This window comes from Phascolarctos cinereus, unplaced genomic scaffold (genome assembly GCF_003287225.1).
Source record: "Phascolarctos cinereus isolate Bilbo 61053 unplaced genomic scaffold, phaCin_HiC Scaffold_4;HRSCAF=312, whole genome shotgun sequence".
NCBI lineage: Eukaryota > Metazoa > Chordata > Mammalia > Diprotodontia > Phascolarctidae > Phascolarctos > Phascolarctos cinereus.
The window spans coordinates 520,458,200-520,483,147 of NW_027555847.1; the positions used below are offsets into that span (position 1 = coordinate 520,458,200).

General features: G+C 37.2%; 1 protein-coding gene across 2 annotated transcripts in view; it reads right to left on the minus strand.

Annotated features, from left to right (window-relative positions):
• Nucleotides 1-24,948, minus strand: part of MC2R (melanocortin 2 receptor) — a 30,951-nt gene continuing 6,003 nt past the window's right edge. Inside the window, exons 2-4 of one of the 2 annotated variants that reach the window (XM_078153538.1) lie at nucleotides 6,473-6,642; nucleotides 3,471-3,587; nucleotides 1-3,324 (exon numbers count right to left, since the gene is read on the minus strand). In XM_078153538.1, the coding sequence (XP_078009664.1) occupies nucleotides 2,232-3,188 (957 nt within the window). In that variant the 5' untranslated portion in view covers nucleotides 3,189-3,324; nucleotides 3,471-3,587; nucleotides 6,473-6,642 and the 3' untranslated portion in view covers nucleotides 1-2,231. The remainder of the gene's footprint in view (nucleotides 3,325-3,470; nucleotides 3,588-6,472; nucleotides 6,643-24,948) is intronic. The other variant, XM_020985612.2, reaches the window with a different exon arrangement.

The window sequence follows — 24,948 nt, forward strand, 5'->3', positions numbered from 1 at the left end:
TTGGGAGCCACATTTTAGGAAGCATTAACAAGCAGGACAACTTCTGAAGGAAGATAAGCAAAATGCTGAAGGGCCTTAAGTTCATGCCTTAGGAGGAAGGATTAGAAAAAAAACTTGACGTTTTTAGCCTAAGGAAGAGAAGACTTTGTACTGGTAGAAGTGGAAGCATGATAATGGTCTTCAGCTATTTGAAGTGTTAGCATGAGAAAGAGGGATTAGATTTGTTCTCCTTGGCCACAAAAAGCAGAACTAGCAACTCTGAGTGGCAATTGTAGAAAGGCAGGTTTTGGTTCCATGTAAAGAAAAATGTCCTAAGATTGGGTTATCCCAAAAGTGCAACAGGACATCATTAGGATGTGGTGTGTTCTCCATTCCTGGACATTTTCAAGTGGAGGTTGGATGGCTACTTAGCGGTGTGAATTGATTCAGATTGTCTCTGAAGTTTTAAGAGGCAGTCTAAGGATTTGATCTTAAGTATAAAATTAGATAATATTTGTAAATCATTTAGTATAGTGTCTGGCACACAGTAGGCAATTAATAAATGCTTGATCCCTTCCTTTAAGTCTCTTTTGTATCCGAGTTTCTGTGATGCTGTGAATATTTACATAAAAATGTTTAACTAAAAAAAAGTTTTCACATTTAAAAGAATAAGCTTTAGTTATATGGAACATAATTTATGTGGAATACTTCATGCCCCTTTGATGCTGAATAAACAAGGCATTATAGTTTAAGTCCATTCTTTTTTTAGATTGATTTTTTCTGCCCTTTGAGAGAAAAAAAAATGCCATAAAACCTTTTCTTCAGCTATGTCTCCCTGTACTCCTCAAATAGCCAGTTTGAAATCTGAGTCATTTGGAAATATGTCATTGTTGACTTTTACTTTACCCTCCTCCACTGTATTACTTCCCCTCCTTTTGACAAACCGTCTACAGCAAAACCCTTCCATTCACCAGAACAACTAAAACAAAAACCTCCTTAGCCTTAGCCATAACTACGGTAATAATCTTGAGTCTTTCCATTTTCTGAATGGTTTCTGGATCACCCCGCTGGCAGCAATTTCCCTTTTCTTCCAAGAAACACTAACATGTGGGAGAAAACATGACCAAGCACATAAAACACTGGATTTGGATTCTGGAAGATCTGGGTTTGAATGATCTCAGGTGCTTCAGAACACCTGTGTGACCCTGGAGAAGATACTTCACCTTACTAGGCCTCAGTTTCCTCATCTGTAAAATGAAACTATTGGGATTGGTGGCCTCCAAGTTCCCTTCCCTTTCTAAATCTATGGTCTTATGATGCCATAATGTTTCTGCACTATTATGACCAATAAAATTATTGGCTTTGGGTTGTTTGTTTCTCTAAATTTGTGTTCTTAGGCTTGGCTTGAATATAGGAGCCTTACTCCTTCCCCTTGGGTTTTTTCAGAATTCATTTTTCTAACCCATCTTTTTAGTTTACTTTTCCATGTGCTTTTGTCAAAGACAAAATGGCTTACCTGGTCCTCCAACAATTAAAAATCAAAAATTGGCTAATTAAATTACTTTACTTCTTACTTAGCCAAATCGAGAATTTTCTACTAATTTCTCTAATGGCTGTGCCTTCTTTTACAATTCATCTCTTTTAACAACAGAGAATTTTTCTTTTATGTATCCAACTTTATTCTCTAATAAGAAGTCTGTTGTTTACACCATTGTTCACTGTCTTAGTTTCTTTAAATCTAAGAATACAGGGGAAAATCTTTATAAAAAAGCCAAGACTTCTCAAGTTGCCTCTTCTTTTCTTTGACTGTTTTGATTTAAAAAAAAAGAGCATCATGATCAACAATGTCTTATCCACACAAAATATTATTTTCTTCTCTTGATTCTTTTGTGGAACAGGACCTAGTGAGGTCCTAAAATAGATTTCTTCTGGTTTGAAAATTCCATTTTCAAAACATGAGTTACTTCAATTTAGGGACTTTTAAGGCCAGTAGGGTTAGTAAGCAAGGAAGACATGGAAGTGAATGCTCCTTCTTTTTGGAGATCTCAAAGCAACTTAAGAATCCTTGGTTGTTGAATGATGGGGACCTCAGTATTCTTGAGCATGGGAGAAATTGTCATATGGAGAGAGCAGTCAGTCAAAATGGAGGCTTTCTTCTGAATTTTCTTTTGTTGTTCATATGACTCTTTTAAAAATCATTACCTAGCTACTTAGTAGTGAATATCAGCTAAGTGCCCCTTATGAATCAAAGATTAATAATTACATTTGTTTCCAGAACAGCAGAACATCTTTCTGAAAGTACTCCGCAGTTCTGGGCTCCGAAATGCATAGATCATTGGGTCTATAACGGCATTACACATAATTAACATTCCATTCACCTGGAAGATGGACAAGTAGCAGGCACAGTAAGGATTATTTGGGCAGAATGTCACCAGAAGGATATGGAGGACAAAGGGGGCCCAGCAGCAAAGGAAGATGCCAAGTAGGATGGTGAGTGTGATGGCTCCTTTCATGTTGACTCTTGGGTGCACTCTATTTGAGGGTAAAGAGGTGATCTTCTTGGCATGGGAATGAGCCAGTAGGAACATATGCACATAGAGACACAGGATAAAAATGAGCATCAAAGGGAACAGTGAAGTGAAGGAGATGACAGTAGGCACATCATAGGAGAAGATGACCATGGTAATACCACTTCCGGTACAAAATGCCCAGATTACTGCTAAGATACTTATAGCACGTCTCATTGTCATGATGCTGTGATACTGCAGAGCATGGAAAATTGTAATGTAGCGGTCAGCAGCAATCACTGATAAGCTGAAAATAGACCCAAGCAATGAAAGGATGAACAGGGAGTCTACAACATCATCTGCTGTGGTTTCAAAATCTCCACGAGGCTTGAGATAGCCCATGTTCCGGAAGATGATTAGGATGTTCTCTAGGATTTTATATAGGCTTCCCAACATGTCTGAAACTGCTAAGCTACAGATGAAAAAATACATGGGGGAATGGAGGTTTCTGTTCTTGATCACAGCCAGGAGGACCAGAAGATTCTCCAAGACTCCAATGATGGAAATGGCAAAGAACACTTCTTCTGGGACCACAACTTGGATGCAGTCTGTGTTGTTTGTGGAGTTTTCAGTGATATTTTCAGGTGCATTGCCACCATGTCCCAGAATCTTAATCAATTCATGAGCTCTATCTGTCCGCATTTCTTCCTATCTTAGTGCTAAGGCGAAGATATTACTCAGATTTGATTTCCCAGAAAAATTGATCTGTTACTTGGAATAGTTTCCTTTTTTTCCGAGTGGAGCACCTGCTGGGGACTTGATGGAAAAATACTGCTGCCTAAAGAATAATACATAAAGATATCAGTCACAAAACAGATGAATAAATATAAACAGGGGCAGCTAGGTGCTGCAGTGGGTACAGCACCAGGCCTGGAGTCAGGAAGACTCTTCTTCCAAACTTAAAATCTAGCCTCAGACACTTACCAGTTATATGACTTTGAGCTCAGTTCCTTATCTGTAAAATGAGCTAGAGGAGGAAATGGCAAATCACTCCAATGACCCAAATGGTGTCACAAAGATTTGGACATGACTGAAAAATGACTGAACAACAACAACAAATATAAACAAGATCCAGGCTATTAGAATCATAGAATGTAAGAACTGAAAGGAGCGACAAATGAGCAAACTGAGGCTATGGCCTATTCAAAGTCATATATCTGTAGGTAGTAGAACTTGGATTGGAATTTGGGTTTCTTGTGCACAAACCATCTTACTATACTATACCACCCACTTAACTCTACTAAGTCAGCCCTAGTATTTGACATTTCTAATTAAATTGATTTAAGTGAAATTATTTTCCAGTCTCTCACACCAATCCTATGACTTAATTTGATAGTCACTAAGTGTGTGTTTGCATAGGGGAAGTTAGGGGGAAACCACTTTGGAACCCAGAACAAATCACACTCTTTGCTCTTTGAAAAATTGAAATTGAAAGCTGTCTTCTCAACATGGCAGAAGGTAAGCTCCTTGAGAGCAGGGGCTATCTCACTTCTGTATTTGTAGCTACTTAAATGCTTCTGATTGATTGGGTTATTGTTTTCTGTTATAACATAGCTTCTGTAGTCTCTCAGTCCTTTAAATACATAATCACAAGTGTCTGAATTGGAGCTTAACTATAGAGTAGGCTCTCAGGGCTGCTAGCACTAGCATCTAGCACTACCGTTCTGGCTATATTATCTATGTACTTGGGGAGGCCTGCAAGGCCTAGGCTCACCAAGTCTGTTAAGGGCCAGCATTTCTCAGTCTCTTCCAAGTCAGAGGTATCAAATTTAAGCAAACTCCAGAGTTCACCCAAACCAGATTAAATGCAATTTGGAAATGTTTGATAAAATAAATAAAAATACAATACAGCATCATGTTTATTTGTGGTTTTCTAAGTCAACTGCCACTCTCAGGCATCAGTTTCTATTTGAGTTTGACACCACTGTCACACCTACATATTGGCTTTTACACTGCCTGAATGCTGAACTCCCCAAAATAAAGACATAATTGTGTTCAAGAAGAAGCTATTTAATGAAAATTATAAGGCATCTTGACTTGAGGGAAATTCTTAGTTCAATGATACACTTTTTTCCCCCAGCAGCCTTCTTTCCTGGATTTGGTAGTAGGATCTCAAAGTCAATAAGTCTAAAAGTAAGCTAATTATCTTTCCTTTAAACTCCATTCTTCCATCTGACTTTACCATTTCTATCATCTGTACCATTAGTCAGTCAGTCTTCCATGTTTGAAACTTCAGTATTCTTTCCCCTCTCCATCACTTTACCTATCTAATCAGTTGCAAAGTCCTGTCAATTCTGCCTTGTATCTATCCTTTCCTCCCCTGTCTCCTTTTCAAACCCTAGTACAGTTCTTTCTTACCATCAACCAGGATAATTATAAACATCCTTTAATAGGTATTTTTCCACCTTCACTTTCTCCCATTGCAATCTGTCCTTCACGCTGCTGCCAACATCTTCCTTGGGCATAAATCTGGTGATGACTTTTTTTTTTTAACTAAAACCTCTTTGATAGTTATCTTTTGTAGACCAAGTAAAGCTCAAACTCTTTTGCCTTGGCATTCAAGGTTTTCCAAAATTTTGCACCTCCTTATTTTTCTAGCTTTGTTTCAAGCTACTTCTCTGTGCTCCAGTCAAAATGGACTACTTGTGGTCTTCTGAATGAATATTCTCATGCTCTCTCCTCTCTCTGCTCATAATGCTATGTTTTTTTCTATGTCTGGAATGCTTCCCTCTTGTGTTTGTTCAATTCCTTTTAAAGCTCGGTTTGAATGCTAGGTCCTCCAGGAAGCCTGTGATTCCTATTCCCCCTCCCTGTCCTTCCCAGGACTTCATGTAACAGTTTACTTTTACTTTTTAAATGCTCTTATCTATCATATATTAATTTGTACTATAGCTATGTGTCCTATGCTCCTATTATATTTGCAAATCTCCTTATTGTTCTCTTTGCCCTCCAGGTCTTCATTTGCTTTCTCCTTTACTGGGCATTGATATATTTCTCAAATCCTCTATCCTGCAGGAATTTGAAATAGACTCACTAGGATCAATAAAAAAAAATTGTTCCGTACTACATGCCAGACACTATACTAAATGCTGGGGATACCAAACAAAAACGAAAACAAAAAACAAAAGGGAAAAGACATCTTCTGCCCTCAGGGGAGCTTAAGATCTCAGTGCTTACAGTTTACTCAGTGTGTTCTCCAGTCTCCACTACCTAGCTTTTTCTTTCCATTCACTCATTCACTGTAGCGACATCAAATTGAAAGAAATTGAAAACAAGCAACCCAGAGCAAAGGTCTCAAATACTGATGCTTTTTCCTTTGAGTTACAAAGCACATTAGTGAATGTATGTAAAAAGACAGTTCTGTGACTAATTATGTACTGTGTATCTATAGAAAGGGCACAAAATAATGTTGATGCTCAAATACTCAGCAGTAATCTTGCAGTATAAGATTATCACAAGGATCCTTAGTAGATGAGACCTAGGAAATTGCTTGAGGAACTTAGAAGTTAAGTGATTTGTCCCAAGACACATAGTCAGTAGATGTCAGGGGCAGGGATTGAAACTAGGTCTTCCTGACTTCCTTTAGACTGTAAGCTCAAAAGCAGGGACTATCTATCTTTTGCCTTTCTTTGTATCCTCAGCACTTAGCATGGTGCCTGGCACATAGTAGGCCCTTAATAAAGAAATGCTTGTTGACCGAGTGACTCTAAGGCTGGTCTTATTCCACTATATATTCTTATTCCACTTATTCTACTACCTTTCTTTAAAAACAAATACCCCAAACCAAATGCATGTCAATGATTCACAGAATATTTAATGGTAAATTAAAAGTAATCAAGCTCTTCGCCTCCCAGAGATTTAACTTTCCTCATTTCTGTGGGGAGGTGGGGAAGGGAAGCAGTGAACGTGAGATACTGGAAGCTCACCTCTGAATGAAATCTGAATGCTTACAATCCTTGAAAGAACAATGTTCCTTGAAAACGCTTTTGGTTTTTCTTCAGTACAATCAAAACCAAAGTTTCAGCAAGGCCTGTACAAATGATGGGAGCAAACAGCCTCACTTTGAAGAGAATACCTTCAGATGGAGAAACGATTGCTGAAATAAAGGATAAACAAGGCATTTTAGAAAATAAATCCTAAAGCTGCTCTTCAACAAAGAGACAATCAATGTATTTGTAAACTAACTTTGGCTTTTTCCAGGAGTTGACTGAGGGCTAATGATATGTAAGTTTGTTCTCTGTCAAGCTAGCATTTTGTTTTGATGTCATTTTTTCATCAGTCAACAACTTTTTATTGAGCACCTACTATGTATATAGTAATATGACCATCTTCTGAATGGAGAGCCAATAAAGCAGAATTAATCAGGATTAAACTTTAGACAAATCTTGGTTCAAAGTAGGATTCATTAAATTATGTTCCTTGTGTCTAATTTCTCAGCTCTGGAATTTACTTCTTGCCTGAGACAAAGACTGAGTTAGACACCTTGATCTATCAATAACAAGGATGTTATAAGGATATTCCTCCTTTAGTAGAGTAAAAAGTAAAAGTCATTTCTTACCCATTAATTGTCCAGCAAAAATAGAGATAGATATGGCTCAAGGAGTGAAGGAGCACACACCATTTAAATTGTGGCAATTACTCTGGAAATTCAGTCTACAGCCACTTTCTTTCTTTAAATTTCCTCCACCCCAGTTCAAAAGGTCTGGGCTAACAGCATGCTTAGCTAAACAAATGGGACTAAGAATTCCAATTTTTGGAGGTAGCTTTGGAAGATGATCTGTGTATATGAAACCTGGAGGGGGATCAAGACTCATTATTTTAAAAGATAAGGCCATGGCCAAAGAATTCACCAGCTAATGGCCAGCTTATCCAGAATGATATTTTATCCTTATCATTTTGATTGACTAAAAAAACTTAAGGACGTTTTGTCAACTATTTAAGACCCAGCATTTAACAAGATAGATGTCTTCACTGACTTTAGAGTTATAGCCTAATGAATATATGTCATATTATGTTCCTGGGTAGCTGGTCTTTCCAGTTTAACTAGTAAAAATAAAACTTGCCACAAAATACAGTTTTTCCCTTGGTGCTTTATACCTCCCATATGCACTTAGCCCATTGTTCCACATACGAGATAGTAATTTGAAGACAAGTCTTTATCTTCCCTCCAAAATTGTAAACTCCTTTAGGGAAGCTATGCAGACTTATTTATCTTCCTCAGCCTAGTATGGTGCTTTGGATATAATGTATACTTAACACATGTTTGAATGAATGAATAAACAATATCACCATGGTGGATTTTCTAACCATTTCTCTCTCAGTTCATCTAAGAAAAGGGGTCCCAGATTAGTGAATCTGTGAAATCATCCTTACTCCAAATTCCAAAGTGACAAAGGGCATTACTATTTAGAGTGGGCTCTGCAAGGGAGAACTATAGGTACAGCGAATATGTGTTCTAGATTTTCTATGTTAGTCTTAACCTCAAACATTCTGTTCTGTTGTCTCTAGAAATTATTACATTTTGGCATAATTTTCAAATTTTGGACAAACAATAACTGAAGAGCATATATTTAAAGGCTTCAGAAAATGGTTAGACAGGATCATCCAGAGTAAAATCATACAGAGAAAGTCAGTCAAGAATGGATAGGAAGGTCTTAAGAATGAAATTCTGCATACACAAAGAGAAACAATCCTAGGGAGAGGGGAAAAAGAAAGCTGTCTCTGGGACCACAGGGAACTAAAGCCATGTCTTGGATAAACAGTCAGAATTCAAAATGATGTGAAAGGAGTAACTATTCAACCAAATTGAATAAGGTGAAATTTAATAAATTTAATAGGGATGGTATAAAATCTTAGATTACAAAATCAATTTCACAAGTATGAAGTAGAATAAGTATAGCTGGATAGCATTTCTTTGAGGGGCTATACTGTAAGAAAAAAGATTGGGCTTGTTATGCTGGGCCCAGAAGGCAGAATGAGGATAAATAAGTTGATGTTACAGATAGGAAGACTTATCTTTAATGTCATCATAACTTTTCTAAGAATTAGATCAATTGAAAATGGAATGAACTGCCTTAGGGATGGTCTCCCCTTCATTGTAGGTATTCAGGCAAAGGCTAGATCACCACTTTTTGGATAAAATGTAGAACATATTCTTGTTATTCTCTAAGCTTAACTGATGGCCTCTGAGGTAATTTCTAATTCAAATTCTGTAATATTAAAGCAACACATTTGCAAATGAGTAAATACAATGTAATTTGGTGGTGGTAGATGAACGTTACCAGTAACCGGAGGCTTCAGAGTCAGTCTTCTGCAGAGGTAATAATTGAGTTGAAGCGTGAAAGGAACTAGGATCTGTAAGAGGTGCAGGTGAGAAAGGAGTGTATTCTAGAAAAATGGAACAATTTGTGCAAGGCAATGATGTGAGATGGAATGTCATGTAGTGGTTATAGCACATAGGTCAATTCAGCTAGACCAGACAATGTGTGAAGGGAACATGTAAAATGATCCTGTAGTGAATGGTCGAAGCCATATTGTGAACAGGAAATTTTGCAAAAAAAAAAAAATCATAGCTAATAGAGAGTCAATGGGGTTTCTTGAGCAGGAGATAAGAGTCTTAGTAAGACCTGTGCTTTAGGAATATCAGTTTGGTAACCAGGTAGGGGGATGGACTGATGAGTGGAGAGACAAAGCAGGGAGATCAAATTTTACATAAATTTATAAATCCAGAAAAAACACTGTCAGACTTTGTATTCTTAACTTTCAGCTCAGAAAAAAAAATGGTCACCTTTGAATATAAGAAAATGTATGTAACTGGGGAACTAATCTGTCCATAATTTGTGAGTGGTTGTCTGCTTGGAGATAAGTACTTTGTTCTTTCTTGTTTCATGTTCCTAAATCTTCAATAGCTTGTACAATGCTATATAGCCTTTAAACATCCATAAATATAAGTTGACTACGTGGACATATTATAAAAGTGACTACTCATGAATTGAGGTGTTTTTCCCTAAAGAAAGAATCTAAACTTTTATTTGTATTGAATGAAATTAATTCCCTTTTCCAATAACTCTGTTTGATGCAAGCTCCTAGCTCTGGGATTTAGTTAATGAGCTGTAGAAGCCAATATTATTAATTACAGCACTCTAGTTCTGAGAAGATTCCTTAGGTTAATTTCTTTACTTTGCATAATTCACCAGGCATTTCTATAGTTTTATCTTTGTGCTTCAAAGACTTTGCAAATTAAGCCTTGAGAAATTTCCTTCATAGTGACCTGAGTGCTGCAGGTATTGGAGGTGAGTGAATATTGATTTCCAAAAGTTAGAAATGTAATTTCCTATGGCTGTGTGTATATATAGGCTGTCTTAACTGTACTCTTGTGCAGGGCTTTATCATTTTAAAGCTTGTTGAACTGGTGATACAATATATTATATATGTTGTGCATCTGTTAATATTTAAACTTTAGCAAGAGAATTACATCACAGAAAGCAGGAAAACTCAGAGTCCCAAAGGACTACTCCAAGAAAAGATAAGTCTATAAGTTATATTTGGTAGAATTAGAGTATCCTGGGGATCATCAAGGATGCTGCTGAGAATGTCTTTAGAGGTTGCTTTTTTATCATTAAATGAAATAAAACATGATTTCTGATTTTTTTGAAAAACATCTCGATTTTTTTCCTTCAAGATAAAAGTTGCCAGAACTATCATCAATCCCATCATTAACATTTCAGTTCACTATGAGATATACATATGGATAACATTTTTGGCTGTAAAGAAATTGGTCATAATTATTCCTATAATATTTGCCTCTAAAGTGCATTTTATATGCAAAAAATTTAAATTAATATCAATTTCCCCCTTGCAAATCATATTATATAAACCAAATTAAGATGGAAGATCTAATTATGAAAATGGAGAAGATGGATTTACATGATGCTTATCTCTTGTTTAAGTATCTTCAAAGGAAGCAGTATAATTTTCTGAGAAAGGAAGAACCATATTTTTTCATAGTAAGGTTTAGCTAAAGTACAGTCTATATTCTGAAAGTTCTGTTCCTGTTGTGACATTCTACCTTTGAAGTTCACATTTTTTGTCCCAATGATTCATCATTGTGTCATCTTATTTTTTTTTGTAGATAATAAAATTCTCATAAACAATGTTCTTGGAATCATCACTCCATGAAAGCAAAGTCTGAGAAGTTGGTGTGTGGTTGGTATCTTTAAAGGAAGTATTTGAAAGCAGATCAAGGCTTTGGGGAGGACAGTTGGATTTTTGATGTATTCTCCACAGAGTTTGCAGTTTCCATGAAAACAAATACTGGTCTTAGGCTTAAACAAAACCAGGGCTGACCCAGTGAATATTTAGGAATGTCTCAAAAAGAAACTTACCATCCTTTTTCTTTTCTTGATATGTTATTCTAATTTCATTTTCATTAGACAATTTAGAAAATGTTTATGGAGAACCTGTACATGATAGATACATAGGCCAAGGACAAGGCAGGAGGAGAAAGCAGCAGAGCCCATTAGGAAAAGTATGTATTAGTAAATGTGGGCAGTGTCAATGAAAATTATTGAGTTCCAAACAGGGCATTTGTTGGTCCTATGAAATTTAAAAAATACTAGGTATAGTTTATGTGTAAATATACAATCAGTTTCAATGATTGGCTGTTATGTTCTAACCTTGAGGTAGGTCATTCCAGGATGACCATGTTATCACTTAATGTGAATTTCATTATAACATCTCTTTTTTATGCCTAATTATCACCTAATTTTTGTTAAGAGAACCCTTGCAATTGCTGGTGTGTTGGAGATGGAAACAGTATATTGCAATTTAAAGTCCCAATTTTTAATAGACTGTCTATTGACATGATATCTTCCTAACTCATTACCTTATCTCCAGTTTCTTCTATTCCAATCCATCTTGTGAACAACTGCCAGAAGAATCATCCTGAAATACTTATTTTCCTATCTTACTGTTGGTGCTTGCTGCTCAAAATACTTCAATGGCTGCTCATTTTCTTTTAGAAGAAAGTTAAAATTCTCTGGCATAGCATTGAAAACCATCTACTACCCATCTTCATAACCATATCTCCCACAAAATTTCTATTTAAATTACGCCAATCACTTGCTGTCTTTTGAATATGCCTTTGCATTACTGCCTCCTTGCCTTTGCTTGTGCTTTATCCTCTTCCTAGAATGTCCTTACCCTTCTCCCCCATCTGAATTCTATCCCTTCTTCAAGGCCCAATTGCTTCTCGAAATCTTCCTTACTGACTCAGCCCAAAATGATCTCTCTCCCATCAGACCTCTTGTAGTACTTATTGGCTCTAATAATAATAATGATAGGATATAACATGATGATGATAGTAACTGACATTTTCTTTTACAGATTTATAAAGTTCTTTCTTCTCAGTAACCTCATGAGGCAGGTAATGGAAGTATTATTATCATCCCTATTGGAAACTAAGTCACAAAGACGTTGAGTGACTTTCTCCAGGAAGGTCCCACTCATCCAATCATTTTTAAAGGATTTTTAAAACTCCTTTTTCCTCTTTTAAGTTAGTATAGTATATTGTCCCTTTGATTAGCTTTGATTAAATTACTTTGATGCAGCTCTTTCCTCTACTACTCCTTTTGTCAACTTTTCCACATTTGTAGGCTTTACTTTAGATTATTGATTTCATTTTTAAAAATTGATGTATTTCTTTCCTTCTTTCCTCTTCTGTTCAGTGGTTGGTTCAAACCATTCTCCCCTTCTTTGTTCTCTTAATTCCCTTCTCTTTAATTCTATTTGGAAAATTTATACTTTGATTTGTGGCCTATATATGTAATTACTTCTTATTTAATCTTTTTGTTCACAGAGTTAAAACTGAAGTAACATGTTAGTGCTCCCTCATTTAGCCACTATCTATGTTATTGCCTTTATTGATCTTGCTTCATTGTCCCCTTTTTTTGTTTGTTTTTTTTTTTTTGGCTAGACAATGGGGTTAAGTGACTTGCCCAGGGTCACACAGCTAGTAAGTGTTATGTGTCTGAGGCCGTATTTGAACTCAGGTCCTCCTGAATCCAGAGCTAGTGCTCTATCCACTGCACCACCTAGCTGCCCTATTGTCCCCTTTTTTCAGCCCTGCTTCACTCTTAGAAGTATCAATGAAGAAAGTAATGTGGATTGAAGAGGTGTCCCATAGTAAAAATTATCCTCACTTCTAGATTGTATAGTCCAAACCCCTTACAGTTCTTGGGTTGGGCTCTTTCCTATTATGCCTTCTGATTTTGGAGTCCACATTCTGCTCCCCCTCTTGGGTGCTAAATACCCCCAGACATTCAACTTTTCCTCCTTCTAAGACAGGACGTTTTCCAAGGAGGCACAATTGCATATCCACTCCCTTGACTTTTTTAAAAAAAATTAACATATATTGCTTTGATTTTTCATGTGTCTATGTGGTCCCTTCTAGATACAGCTTAGAGAATATCTTACATCCTCTTCTTCTTATACTGCACAATGCATTCTGCATTGTAGGTATTCAATAAATGTTCACAGATTGATTAATTATCCTTAAATATACCCAGACTTTAAGACCTAAAACTCAATAATTTGTTTATATAAACAGGCTATATTTTTGAGAAGACTACCTTATTATGTGCATATGAAATTTGCAAGGAACAGAATTGGAAATTCCAATTTTTTTTTCAATGAACAGAAACATTTTTTATAAGTGACACTTTAATTTACCATCTTTAGTCAGGAGGATCAGCAAGTGAACAATTATAAAATATCATAATACCTATGAGCTTTTCAGAAGGAAAGGCACTTTATTCATGGCTCAAGCTAGTCGAAAATCTATATCATTCAGTAAAAGATACCACAATTTACAAATAATATACCCAATTTTTCCAGTGAGAAGGGATCAGATTGCTGTCTTTGGACTGGTATCAATTCTTTCAAGCCTCTAGGGTGCCATTTTCACACTGCAAAAGGTAAATTATTAAAGCATATCCTTGGGACCCTAGAGAGTTAATGTATCTTTTGTAAGCTGGCTGTTTTTTACCTTTCTGGCTGCTGGGATCAGACCCTCCATCATCCATCACCAAGGATAAATTGCTATCACTTAGCTCTTTTTGGTTTTGAGAATATTCTTTTACCTTGACATAGTCTATATTCTTAACCTCTTTTCCTGCCTTTCTTTGTATGAGGATAGGACAAATATCCTGTACTTTACTCACAGGTTTCAAGTTGTTTGCTACTTAGGAGTTGATGGAAATGGGAGTAAAGTCATGAGGGAAGAGAAAGTTGACTCTTTCTAAATGATTTAGTAGGATACTGGCATCATTGATTAAAAAAATATCATATTGTACTGCGTGTGCTTTCCATCTCTTTACCTTTACTCCTGTTTCTCATTCAAGCTAGATTTTATGTCAAATACTCTTCATTTGGAATAGAAGCTGTCACCTGGATTGTTTTGTTATTGATCTAAAAGAGAGTCTCCAGGCTGGAAGCTAGATGACCTGGGTTATGGACTTGCCTTTGCTACTATCTGCGTGACTATGAGCACCTTAACCAATCTGAGATGCCTTTATCTATAAAATAAAGGCTTTGGGATACATGGTCTTAAAAGTCATGCTGTCTTCCCCACCTCCCATTTTTTCCTGTGTATTCTACAGATTCATTGATTTATTATTTTAGTAGTAAAATTTGATTTTGCAAGAAAATCTAATGTTAAAAAACTTTAATTTGCCAAACTGATGAAGCGTGTGTGTGATTATTAGTATCCTTGGAGGACTGTGCATTACAAAAGGAAAGGTCTGAATAGGTGTGGTTGTGAAGGATTTTAAATGACAAAATAGAGGGTTTTGTATTTGACCAGACATATCAAGGAGACACTGGAGTTTATTAAATAGGAGAGGGGGGCAGATAAGGTCATACTTTTGGTTTAGGGAAATCACTTTGGCAGTTGATTGGAGAATGGATTGGAGTGTGGAGGAGCTTGAAGAGAGGAGAGCAATTAGAAGGCTATTCAAATAGTGCAGATGAGAGATAATGAGGGCCAGGATTAGGGTTCTTCCTGTGTGAGTGGAGACACATAGAAGAGAGGTTGTAAAGATAGAAGTGACAAGATTTTACAACTACTTAGATATATGAGGTGAGTGAGAGTGAGGGAGAAAGACAGAGGTTGAAAGCCTGGGTGATTGGAAGGATAGCGTTGTCCTTGACAGTAATAAGAAAGAAGGGGGAAAAAAAAGGAAAGACAGAAGGAAACAAGCATTTTATGAACCAAATAATATGTGCCAGGCACTGTTCTATGTCTTGTCACTTGTCAAATATTATCTCATTTGATCCTCACAACAACCCTGGAAGGTAAGTACTATTATTATCCTTATTTTATAATAGGGGAAACTGAGGCAGTGATGTGCTTAAGTTCACATAGCTAGCAGGTCAGTGAGACTGAATTTGAGCTCAGGTTTTCCTAAGTCCAGGTTTAGCGTTCTCTCCACTTCATTGCTTTCCACTTCTTTGCCATCTAGATCTTCTAATAGAAAATATGGGAAGAACAGAGAGTTTGGGGAAAGATAAGAGTTCTCTTATCTTCAAAATTAGGGTAATTTTGAAGTTTGAAGTGTCTATGGGATGTTGTTTAAGATGTTCTATAAGAAATGATGAACTTGATGATTTTACAAAAAACATGTATAGACTTGCATGAAATAATGAAGAGTGAAATAAACAGAACCAAGAGAATGTTGTATACAGTAACAGCAATATTGTTTTAAGAACAACTTTGAGCAAATAAATCATTTTGATGATTATAAATACCTGAATTAACTACAAAGGGCTGAAGGAAGACACTATCTGCATCCAGAGAAAGAAATGATAAAATATAAATATGCATAGAATGATTTTATACACACACACACACACACACACACACACACACACATTTGTTTGTAATGGTAGCCATTTCTAGGATTGAGGTGAGAGAAGGGAAGAAAAAAGGGAAAAAAAAGAAATTTACATGACAACTTTATTATATATTTAAAAGGAATGGTAAGTTGTACATAATAGATTTGTAGTTTCACATGCAATCATCTTTTTTTATCATACTATGTTATGGAAATGTTTGTTTTATTCCATAAATTAAAAATAATTTTTTTTCAAAAAAGGTGTTCAAAAGGAAGTTTGTGATACAAGATTGGAGCTCAGGATAGGACTGTTGGTATATAGATCTGAGAATCATTTGCATAGAGATGATAAGTGAACCCATAGGAGCTGATGAAATTATCAACAGAGAGATAAAATAGAGTTGAAAAAATAAGAGGATCTAGGACAGACTGCTGGGGGATACTCATTGCAATATGAGTGCCATCTGGATGAAGAGCCAGTAAAGGAGACTGAGAAGGAGCAGTTAGTTGGAGGAGAACTGGAATAGAGAACAGTGTTACTAAAACCTAGAAGAGAGTGATTATCAGTGTCAAAGGCTGCGGAAAGGTCAAGAAGGACAAGATTTGAGAATCAGCCATTAGATTTGGTAATTAAAAAAACATTGGTAACTTTGGAAGGAACAATATTGATGGAAAGCCAAATTGCCCTGGGGTTAGATGTCAGTGAGAGGATCTGGCCACCTAGTATGTATGGTTTTCTCCAGTAGTTTAGCCAAGAAGAGAGCAGAGAAATAGCACAATAGCTAGCAGTGGGTGATAGGATCAAGTGAAGGTTTGGGAAAGACCTAGATGTTTGTACATATATGGGTGCTTGTAGGCAGTAGAGAAGGAGCCAATAGATAGGTGGTGATTGAAGATTAGGAAAAGAATTGAGGTGATAGAGTATTTTCCAAGCTGTGGGAGATTGCAGGGTTTTCTATACTCTGTTGAATACAACACTTCTGCAAACTGTTGGATAGGGTTTTGTCTTGGCAAGGAGATGAGCCATCTCTGTATGAGAGACAAAGGTTAAAGAGGAGGTAGTATGAGAAGATGTTTGATCTGAGATGAGGGGAGAAAAGGAAGCTCTCTTTGAATGGCCTCAGTATTTACCATGAAGAATAAGTCAAAGTCTTCAGTTGGGCCTTATGGAGGAAGAAAAAGGTTTGGAATAGCTGTTTTGGTGATTGGGATAGCAAATTGATTAGGGAGGTGTAAAAACATTGCCTTGCTGCAGTGAAGGCTCAGTTGAAATAAAATAAAATAAATTTGTAGTGGATCTAGTCAGCATGGCTTAATGGGGAAAATAATGAGAGTAATCTAAGGTTAGGGTTTGGCAAGGAATGATCTGTGATAGCTCAGGGAAGCAAGAGATTTGAGTATAGACTATAATGTAGAGTTGAACTACTTCACCAACAGGTCTCTAGATTGGGAAGAAAAGAGAAGTTGGACCAGGTAGGAGGGGATGATTTGGGAAATAACTGAGAAGAAGAGGGATTGAAGGTCTTAGTCAGATTGAAAAGATAGGGTTAGGGTTATAAGGCACAGAGAAAGATGGAAGGATAAAAGATTATAATCAGAAAAAAATTGACCGTAGGAATGGAATACTTGTGAGTGAAGGCACAATTAAAGATATGTCCATCTCTGATATATCTAGTTCACATAGTTATTTAAGGAAAAATAGAAGTCGGATTGATATATACCTTTATGAACTCATGAAATACAGGTCATTTTGACAGTATTTATATTAACTGAATAATTTCAGAAATCAATGTCTTAGATTGTAGGAAAGAGAACTATTTTTTATACCATGCTCTAATTTGGCTCCAGATCTTCTGGTTTGGGCATGGGTCATATTTTCACCAATGGATCTCTGAAGCCTGATCGCCATTGCCTGAGCAGTATTCATGGCCCTCCCTACTTTCTTCATTGCCCCATTTCTTCCTTGTACATTTCTTAACCTTTCTAGGTTGGATAATTCCCACTATTTCTGGCTTGTCTTCTTGTGTTTCATTTTTTTCTCCCTGTGCTTCTCAATATTAAGAAGTGGAACTTACAAAGTAAAACTCCTCTTGGATTCTGGCAGTGAATAGGGCTGGTTCAAGCAACAAATAGTAAATATGGATCACTTTTCTTTCCTCCATTCTGATTTTAAGAGGAAAAGCACCATGCAAAATTAATTCATGAAGCATTGATGAAGTGCCCACTGTGGATCAACCCTTATTGTAGGCATCAAAGATGCAAAGACAAAATAAGTCCTGTCTTTGAGGAGCTTGCCTCAGAAAGCTCACCCTGCCAGGAAACATGTTCAATTCCATTGCTAAAGCCAGAAGGGAATCTGGTGTAATGACTGACACTCAATATTAAGTCTTGGACAGGCCATTTTCCCCTTCTGGGCCTCAGTTTTCCTCTCTGTAATATGCAAAGGATTGGACCAAATGATCTCAAAGTTCCCTTCCAGCTTTACATTTTATGAAACTATTCAATCCATAAATTTTAGATGTTGTAAACCAATGGAAGAGAACTCTGAAAGCTTACATGGGTGTGGGAGAATTTCTTCCTTGTAGCCCCTCATTTCACCTTTTGCATTTGTAGAGGGTATGCTGGGTACCCCAGGAAGATAGAAAGGATATAACATAGAAAGGATATAACATGTAAGATTATGTATGTCCTTTGCTGAAGCAAAAAATGGAAAGGGGAAGAAAAAAAGATCACTTAAAGTAAGAATGTTTCATTGTGAAATTGTAGCCTGAACCAGAGCAGTGTAAAGAAATTGAGATTGAAGGAGGAAAATGAAAACCAAACCAAACTAAACCATATTTACTATCTGGAGACACAGTGAGAGATATTTGCTAGTGATTGATCGCACATCCTTTTAGGTTGTGCCTTTGCTGAGCTTGTCTTCTCTTCCTAAGTTCTCTGAGCTTTCTCTTTTCACTGATCTTCTTCACTAAAGCCCAAAGCTGGGAAGCTGCATCATGTAACCGTTCCAGGTGCCCAGTGTTGTTGATTCTTTCTCTATAACCTCCCTCTCATCAATCCCCCTCTCTCCACTTACAAGCCTACCATTTAGGCCCTTGTTCCTCTCAGCTGGACTATACTGATTGTGTCCTAATTTGTCTCCATGCCTCAAGACTCTTTCTTCTCCAATTCAACTTGATACAGCTGCCAATGTAATATTTCCAAAACACAAGTCTGATCATGTCTACTCCTTGCTTTGATGAACTCTACTGGCTCCCTATTACTTCTTGATTTAGATACAAATTCCTCTGGTTGGTGTTTAAAGTCCTTTACATTCTAACTCCAGTTTACCTTGCAATGTTTATTATATATGACTTCACACACTGCAGAATCTAGCCAAGCTAGCCTACTTGTTAATTCCCATACATGACATTCCATGTCTTGTCTCTGTGCCTTTGCACACACAATCCCCCCCATCCCCTTCTGTTCTCACCTTCTTAGATTCCTCTAAGAAATTCTCTTAGAACGAGGGCTTTACTGACCTCTCTAGCAGCTATTGCCTTCTTCCAAAAATTACCTGGGTTTTTGTTGGACAGAACCTACAGATTTTATTGATGTAGTAGGGAACAATTGATGAGGAAACTCTGTTGAAACAAGTCAACACCTGTTTGGCAGTTTACAGTGGCTAAGTAGCCCTCTAAAACTTAACAGGGTTAAGTGATTTGCCCAGGGTCATATAGTAAGTGTCTGAGGCTAGATCATGAAGAGGAGTCTTCCTGATTCTAGATAAGGCACTCTATCAATTACACCATCTAGTGTCCCCACCAGGCACAGAATAGGCACATAACAGCATAATAAAATGCTTGCTGCTTGATTGAATCTAGCCCCAACAGGCTGTGATGGAAATAGGTAAATAGTGTGCTTGAACTGTTCTATAAATGATTAAAGGCAATAATACATTGTATTTTAGATACTGGCAGCTATTTGTTGGATATGTATTATCATAGCCTACTTCTAGAAGACACTAAATGTGCAGACAAAAGGAGAAAGTAGAGAATAAGTTTGACTTCAACAATTCAGGTAGGTGCTAGGTATACAAAGACAAAAATGAAAGTCTTTGACCTTATAAATCTCATATTCATGGAAGTGGATGGAATTTCATAAGCTGTGACTCTCCTAAATCAGGAGAACTCTGGGAATGGAAGATATTCCTCTGGGCAGAGTGATGAGCAGAAATCAAAGTGAGAACCCTCAGTGAACACTCAGTAACTGCAGTAGAAAGGGAATTGGAGGCTTTTGATTTGGGAGCATGTGAATTTTGCATAAGCAATACTGGCTTTGAGAAACTATGAAGGGAGAAACTCTGGAGCCAGCTCATCTGGGAATCTCAGCTGTATCATAAATGAGTCATTAAAAAAAATCTAAAAATATTGTGGTCAGGGAACTGTTGATCAGCTCAGCTTTCCATTTCTGCCAGAGGTGATGTCGCTTACTGATTGATGGAGCTTTAAGTGATCTTTCTAGTTCAATGTATAAAGCAGACTCTGAGATAAGAAAAATAGGAAGGTGGTAATAACTTCACCATCTGTGCTATGGCAATGACAGAGGAGCCTGTTAACATGGAGATCAATGCCTGCTTGCTCAGCAATGTTTTCTAGGGGGTTTCACTTTAGTACAATATTGGTAAGCAAGACTATAAATGAATAGGCATTTCTTGGGCATATTTGTAGATTGATCTCCTGAAAAGCTATACCAATTCACAGATCTACCAAGAGTGCATTGCTGTGCTTATTTTCCCACAGCTTTTCTAACAATTTTCATTTTTTAAATTACCTTTGTTCATCTGACTCCTGGATGCATGGAACCTTAGCATTGCTATAATTTTAATGATTTGGTACATCTTATTTGGTTGCTGATAGTGATGGGGTATGGGCCCAAGCCAAGACCATTGCCCCTCACTCCAAAAAGAATTTCAGTCCCATTGGTCTAAGGCCCCAGAAAACCTTTAAACTTTCTTTGAACTCACTTACTTGGTCAAAGAAGTCTCAAGCAGTTGCTGAGGCTATAATCCACTCAACTGACCTTTTCTTATCTCTTATTCTTAAGGGCTCTTCTGTATCCTAGGCCTTATCTCCCTTTGATATCCTAATAAAGTCTAGTCCTCTATTGTCTCCTTTCTTATTCAGACCCCATTCAACCTCTTTCTTCCCAATCTTCCAGTTCTTTGTTACTCTAATAAAGCCTAGCCCTCCATTGTCTATTCCCCAGGATGTCCCCATTCAACCTCCCAGACACTCCCATCAAGGATTCTCCCTAAACTCCTCCAGTCACCTCAGCTGCAGGATCCTCCTCCTGGCCCCTCCTCCAGTCACCCCAAATTACATGGCTGTATATAAGATCCATCCTGGTCTCCATTTAAATGCTATATTTCCTCATGCCCGCTCATCCTTACAAGTGTCACTAATGTTCAGATTCCTTGAGAGTCTAACCTGTATGGTTCATGTCTAATAAACCTTGTCTTTGGCTGAAAGAAGACTTGGGTCGAATTCATTCAGGCAGGACCCACATGTTATGATTTTGGGGTTCCAGCACCCCTAGCATTTACACCTTAACAATAGCTTGGATTTCTTCCTTAGAAAACTGCCATCTCCTGTCCATTGATCACTTATCTATTGGAGAATGACTCCCTCTTATAAATTTCAGTCAGTTATTCATATATCTTAGAAAGGAGCCCATTATCAGAGAATCCTGTTGCAAAGATTTTTTCCCCTAGTTAATAGTTTCTCTTCTAATCTTAGCTGTATTCGTTTGCTTATGGAAAAAAAAAATTTATTTTATGTAGTTAAAAGTGTCCATGTTATATTCTGTGATCCTCTTTATCCGATTGTTCATGAACCATTCCCATATCTAGATCCAGATATCTGAAAGGTATCTTTTTTGCATATCTAATTTGTTTATGAAGTGGCCTTTTATATTTTAGTCATGCATACATTTTCAGCTTATCTCATTACATGTTATGAGGTATTTGTCTATACATAATTTCAGTTGGACTACTTTCTAATTTTTCTAGCAGTTTTTGGTGTTACAAATCCTGGACATACATCTACTTCCCCAATTCTTTTCCATGGTGCATAGGTGTAGAGAATATGAAAATTTTCCCCAGGACCCCTTGAAGATCTGGAGGACAAACAGAGGTTTAGGAGATCAACAAAGGCAGACGGGATATTTGAGCAATTTCTTTTCCTTTTTGCTATGTTGAATAAGCTATGTGATCCTAGTATATTGACTAATCTGAGTACTAAGGAATTGACTTAAGTGAGGAAAATCCAAAACAGATGATGTGAGGATTATTATCTTGGTACAGAATATAGATTTTATATTTTAATGTTTTAAATAATATTTCATTTCATTCATAGCTTGAAGCTGCTGGGTTGGTGGAAGAGAATAGGAAGCAATCTTACCTTATGCAGTCTAAGTTCCCATTAGTGGTCAGTGGGTGCACTGCAGACTTTTTGGAAAGTTATCTTATTAATGCACTAGAGACATTCTAGGGGCAGCTAGGTGGCTCGGTTGGCTTGGAATCAGGAAGAGTCATCTTCTTGAGTTCAAATCCAGTACCAGACACTTAGCTATGGGACCCTGGGCAAATCACTTAACCCTTTTTGCCTTAGTTCCTTATCTGTAAAATGATCTGGATAAGGAAGTGGCAAACCACTCCAGTAACTTTGCCAAGAAGACCCCCAAATAGGGTCATGAAGAGTTGGACACAACAGAAAAAATAACTGAAGAACAGAGAAATTCTAGACCAGTTAGCCCTCGGCTCAAAGAGAGTAACATCTACTGGGCAATAGAGATATTCCACCCACTCACTGGATATTTAATACAGCTTCTTGCTCCCTTTTTATTAAGCCTTAAGAAAATCAGCCTTCAAGCCACAGGACCAGAGGGCTCTGGGGAAGGGATAACAAAGCATATTATTGTCAGTAATTGCCTACTATGTACTTTTTTTGTTAGTGTAACTAGATTAGTAAATTAGGAGAAAGGTAAAGACATTGTATACCAAGATTTCAGCAAAGTATTTGATGTTATTTTCCCCCCTCATGCTAATCTTGTGTGCAAGGTAGAGAGTTATGGGACAGATGTGAATGCATGGATTAGTAGGATGACCAGATCCAAAGAAGAGTCAATGAATTGATGTCAACTTGGAAGGTTGTTTCTAACAGAGCATCCTGGGAACCTGTCCTTAGCTTCACGATGTTTGGCATGTCTATCAGTGATTTGGAACTATGCCCAAATGGCTACAAAACTGTGCATATCCTTTGATCCAGCAAGACAAGCTTGTTAAATTTGTACATGACATAAAGATGAAATGGATGAAAGAGCTGGATGCAAATAGACCTCAATAGGCTAGAATGATGGACTGAATTGGATAAGATGAAATTTAATGGGGATAAATGTAAAGTTCTGCAATTGGGTTTTAGGTTAAAAATCAACTTTGAATATAATAAAAGCTGGGGAAGGTGTTGCTAGATAAAAGTTCACATAGAAAATATTTGGAGTTTCAATATGAGTCAGTTGTGTTACCTGAAAGTAAAAAAACTATGGCTATCCTAGGTTGAATTGAGAGCCATGGCATCCAGATGAGGATGGTTATATTTCTGCCATACAATAAGCTCTAGGAAAGCTGCATCTAGCATCAATTCTGAGGGGCTGCTAGGTGGTGCAGTGGGTACGGCACTGGCATTGGAGTCAGGAGGACCTGAGTTCAAATATGGCCTCACACACTTGACATTGGTCAACCTGTGTGACCCTGGACAAGTCCAATTGCCTCGCCAATACACACACATATATATATATATATGTAAAAATATATGTATATATAGATATTTAAGACATATGTGTATATTTAGATATTTAAAGCAAATACAAAAATAATACAATAATAAAAATACAAAAAAAAGAATAGAGTCAATTCTGAGTCCTACATTTTGGGAAAGATATACACAAATTGGAGTACATAGAGAAATATGCTTACATGGATGATGAGGTATTAAAAACCATTCCATATTAGGATTTATTGAAGGGAAATGAAAAGGACAAGCATTTATTAACTATGTACTGTGTGCCAGGCATGATGTTAAGTGTTTTTTGAAAATATTACCTCATGTGATCCTCACAACAAAACTCTGAGGTAGGTGCTATTATTACTCATTTTGCTATTATATTGTTAGTATTGCTCATTTGACAGTTGAGAAGACTGAGGCAGACAAAGGTTAAGTTACTTACCCAGGATCACACAGCTAGTTAAGTATCTGAGGCTGGATTTGGACTCAAGTCTTCTTTGATTCCAGGTCCAGTGCTCTATCTACTGTGCCATTTAGCTGCCTGGATTTATTTTGGAGAAGAGAAGACTTAGAGAGGTAACTAGATGTGTTAAAGTATTAGACAAACTGTGATGTAATAATGATGTTGATGGTGGTGGTGATGATAACCAGCATTTATATAGCACTTTCAGGTTTGCAAAGAGCTTTATAAATATTATCTTATTTGATTATCACAACAACCCTGGGAGGTAGGTGCTATTCTTTATACCCACTTTACAATTGGGGACACTAGGGCAGACAGCAGTTAAGTGACTTGCCTAGGGTCATCTGAGGCAAGATGGGAGAGGAATTCTAATTTTTTGCTGAGCCTCAAATGGCAAAACTAGGACAAATGGGTGAAAATTGTAGAAAGGCAGATTTAGACATGATGTAAAAGAAAACTTCCGAAAAATTAGATCCACTCCAAAGTGGAATATGTGATGTACATCTCGGGTGGTTCCCTTGTGCTGAAAGTTTTTGAGTAGTCATTGGCTGACCTGTTGTCAGGGATTCTGAGACAAATTCTTGCTAAGTTATTGGTTAGATTCAATGGTTTCTGAGGCAAATTAATTAAACATCAAACATATCTTATACTCCTTTTATGTGCCAGACATTGTGCCAGACACTTGGGATAGCAAGACAAGACAGAAACAGTTCCTGTCCCCCAGGAGGTGCTTGGGGAGGGCAGGGAGACAACATGCACTTATGTAGGTATACACACAACACAAACAAAACTGATATAAGGTAACTTTGGAGGGGAAAGCTCTGGCAGCTCTGAGAATTGGAAAGGCCTCCTGCAGAAGGTAATGCTTGAGTCTTGAAGGAAATCAGGGATTCTAAGAGGTATAGGTGAGAAGAGAGAGTATTTAATGCATGGATAATAATCAGGCATTTAGTTGTGTCTGACTCCGACACCCCATGGACTTGTCTGTGGGGTTTTCTTGGCAAAGATACCAGAGCATTTTGCTATTTCCTTCTCCAGTGTGTATTCATTTTACTGATGAGGAACGGAGACAAATAGGGGTTAAGTGACTTGCCCAGGATCACACAGTTAGTAAGTGTCTGAAGTTGGATTTGAACTCAGGTCTTCCTGACCCCAGGCCCTCTGCTTTAGCTACTGAACCACCTACCTGCTCCACATGGATAATAGCCAGCACAAAGATGTAGAGA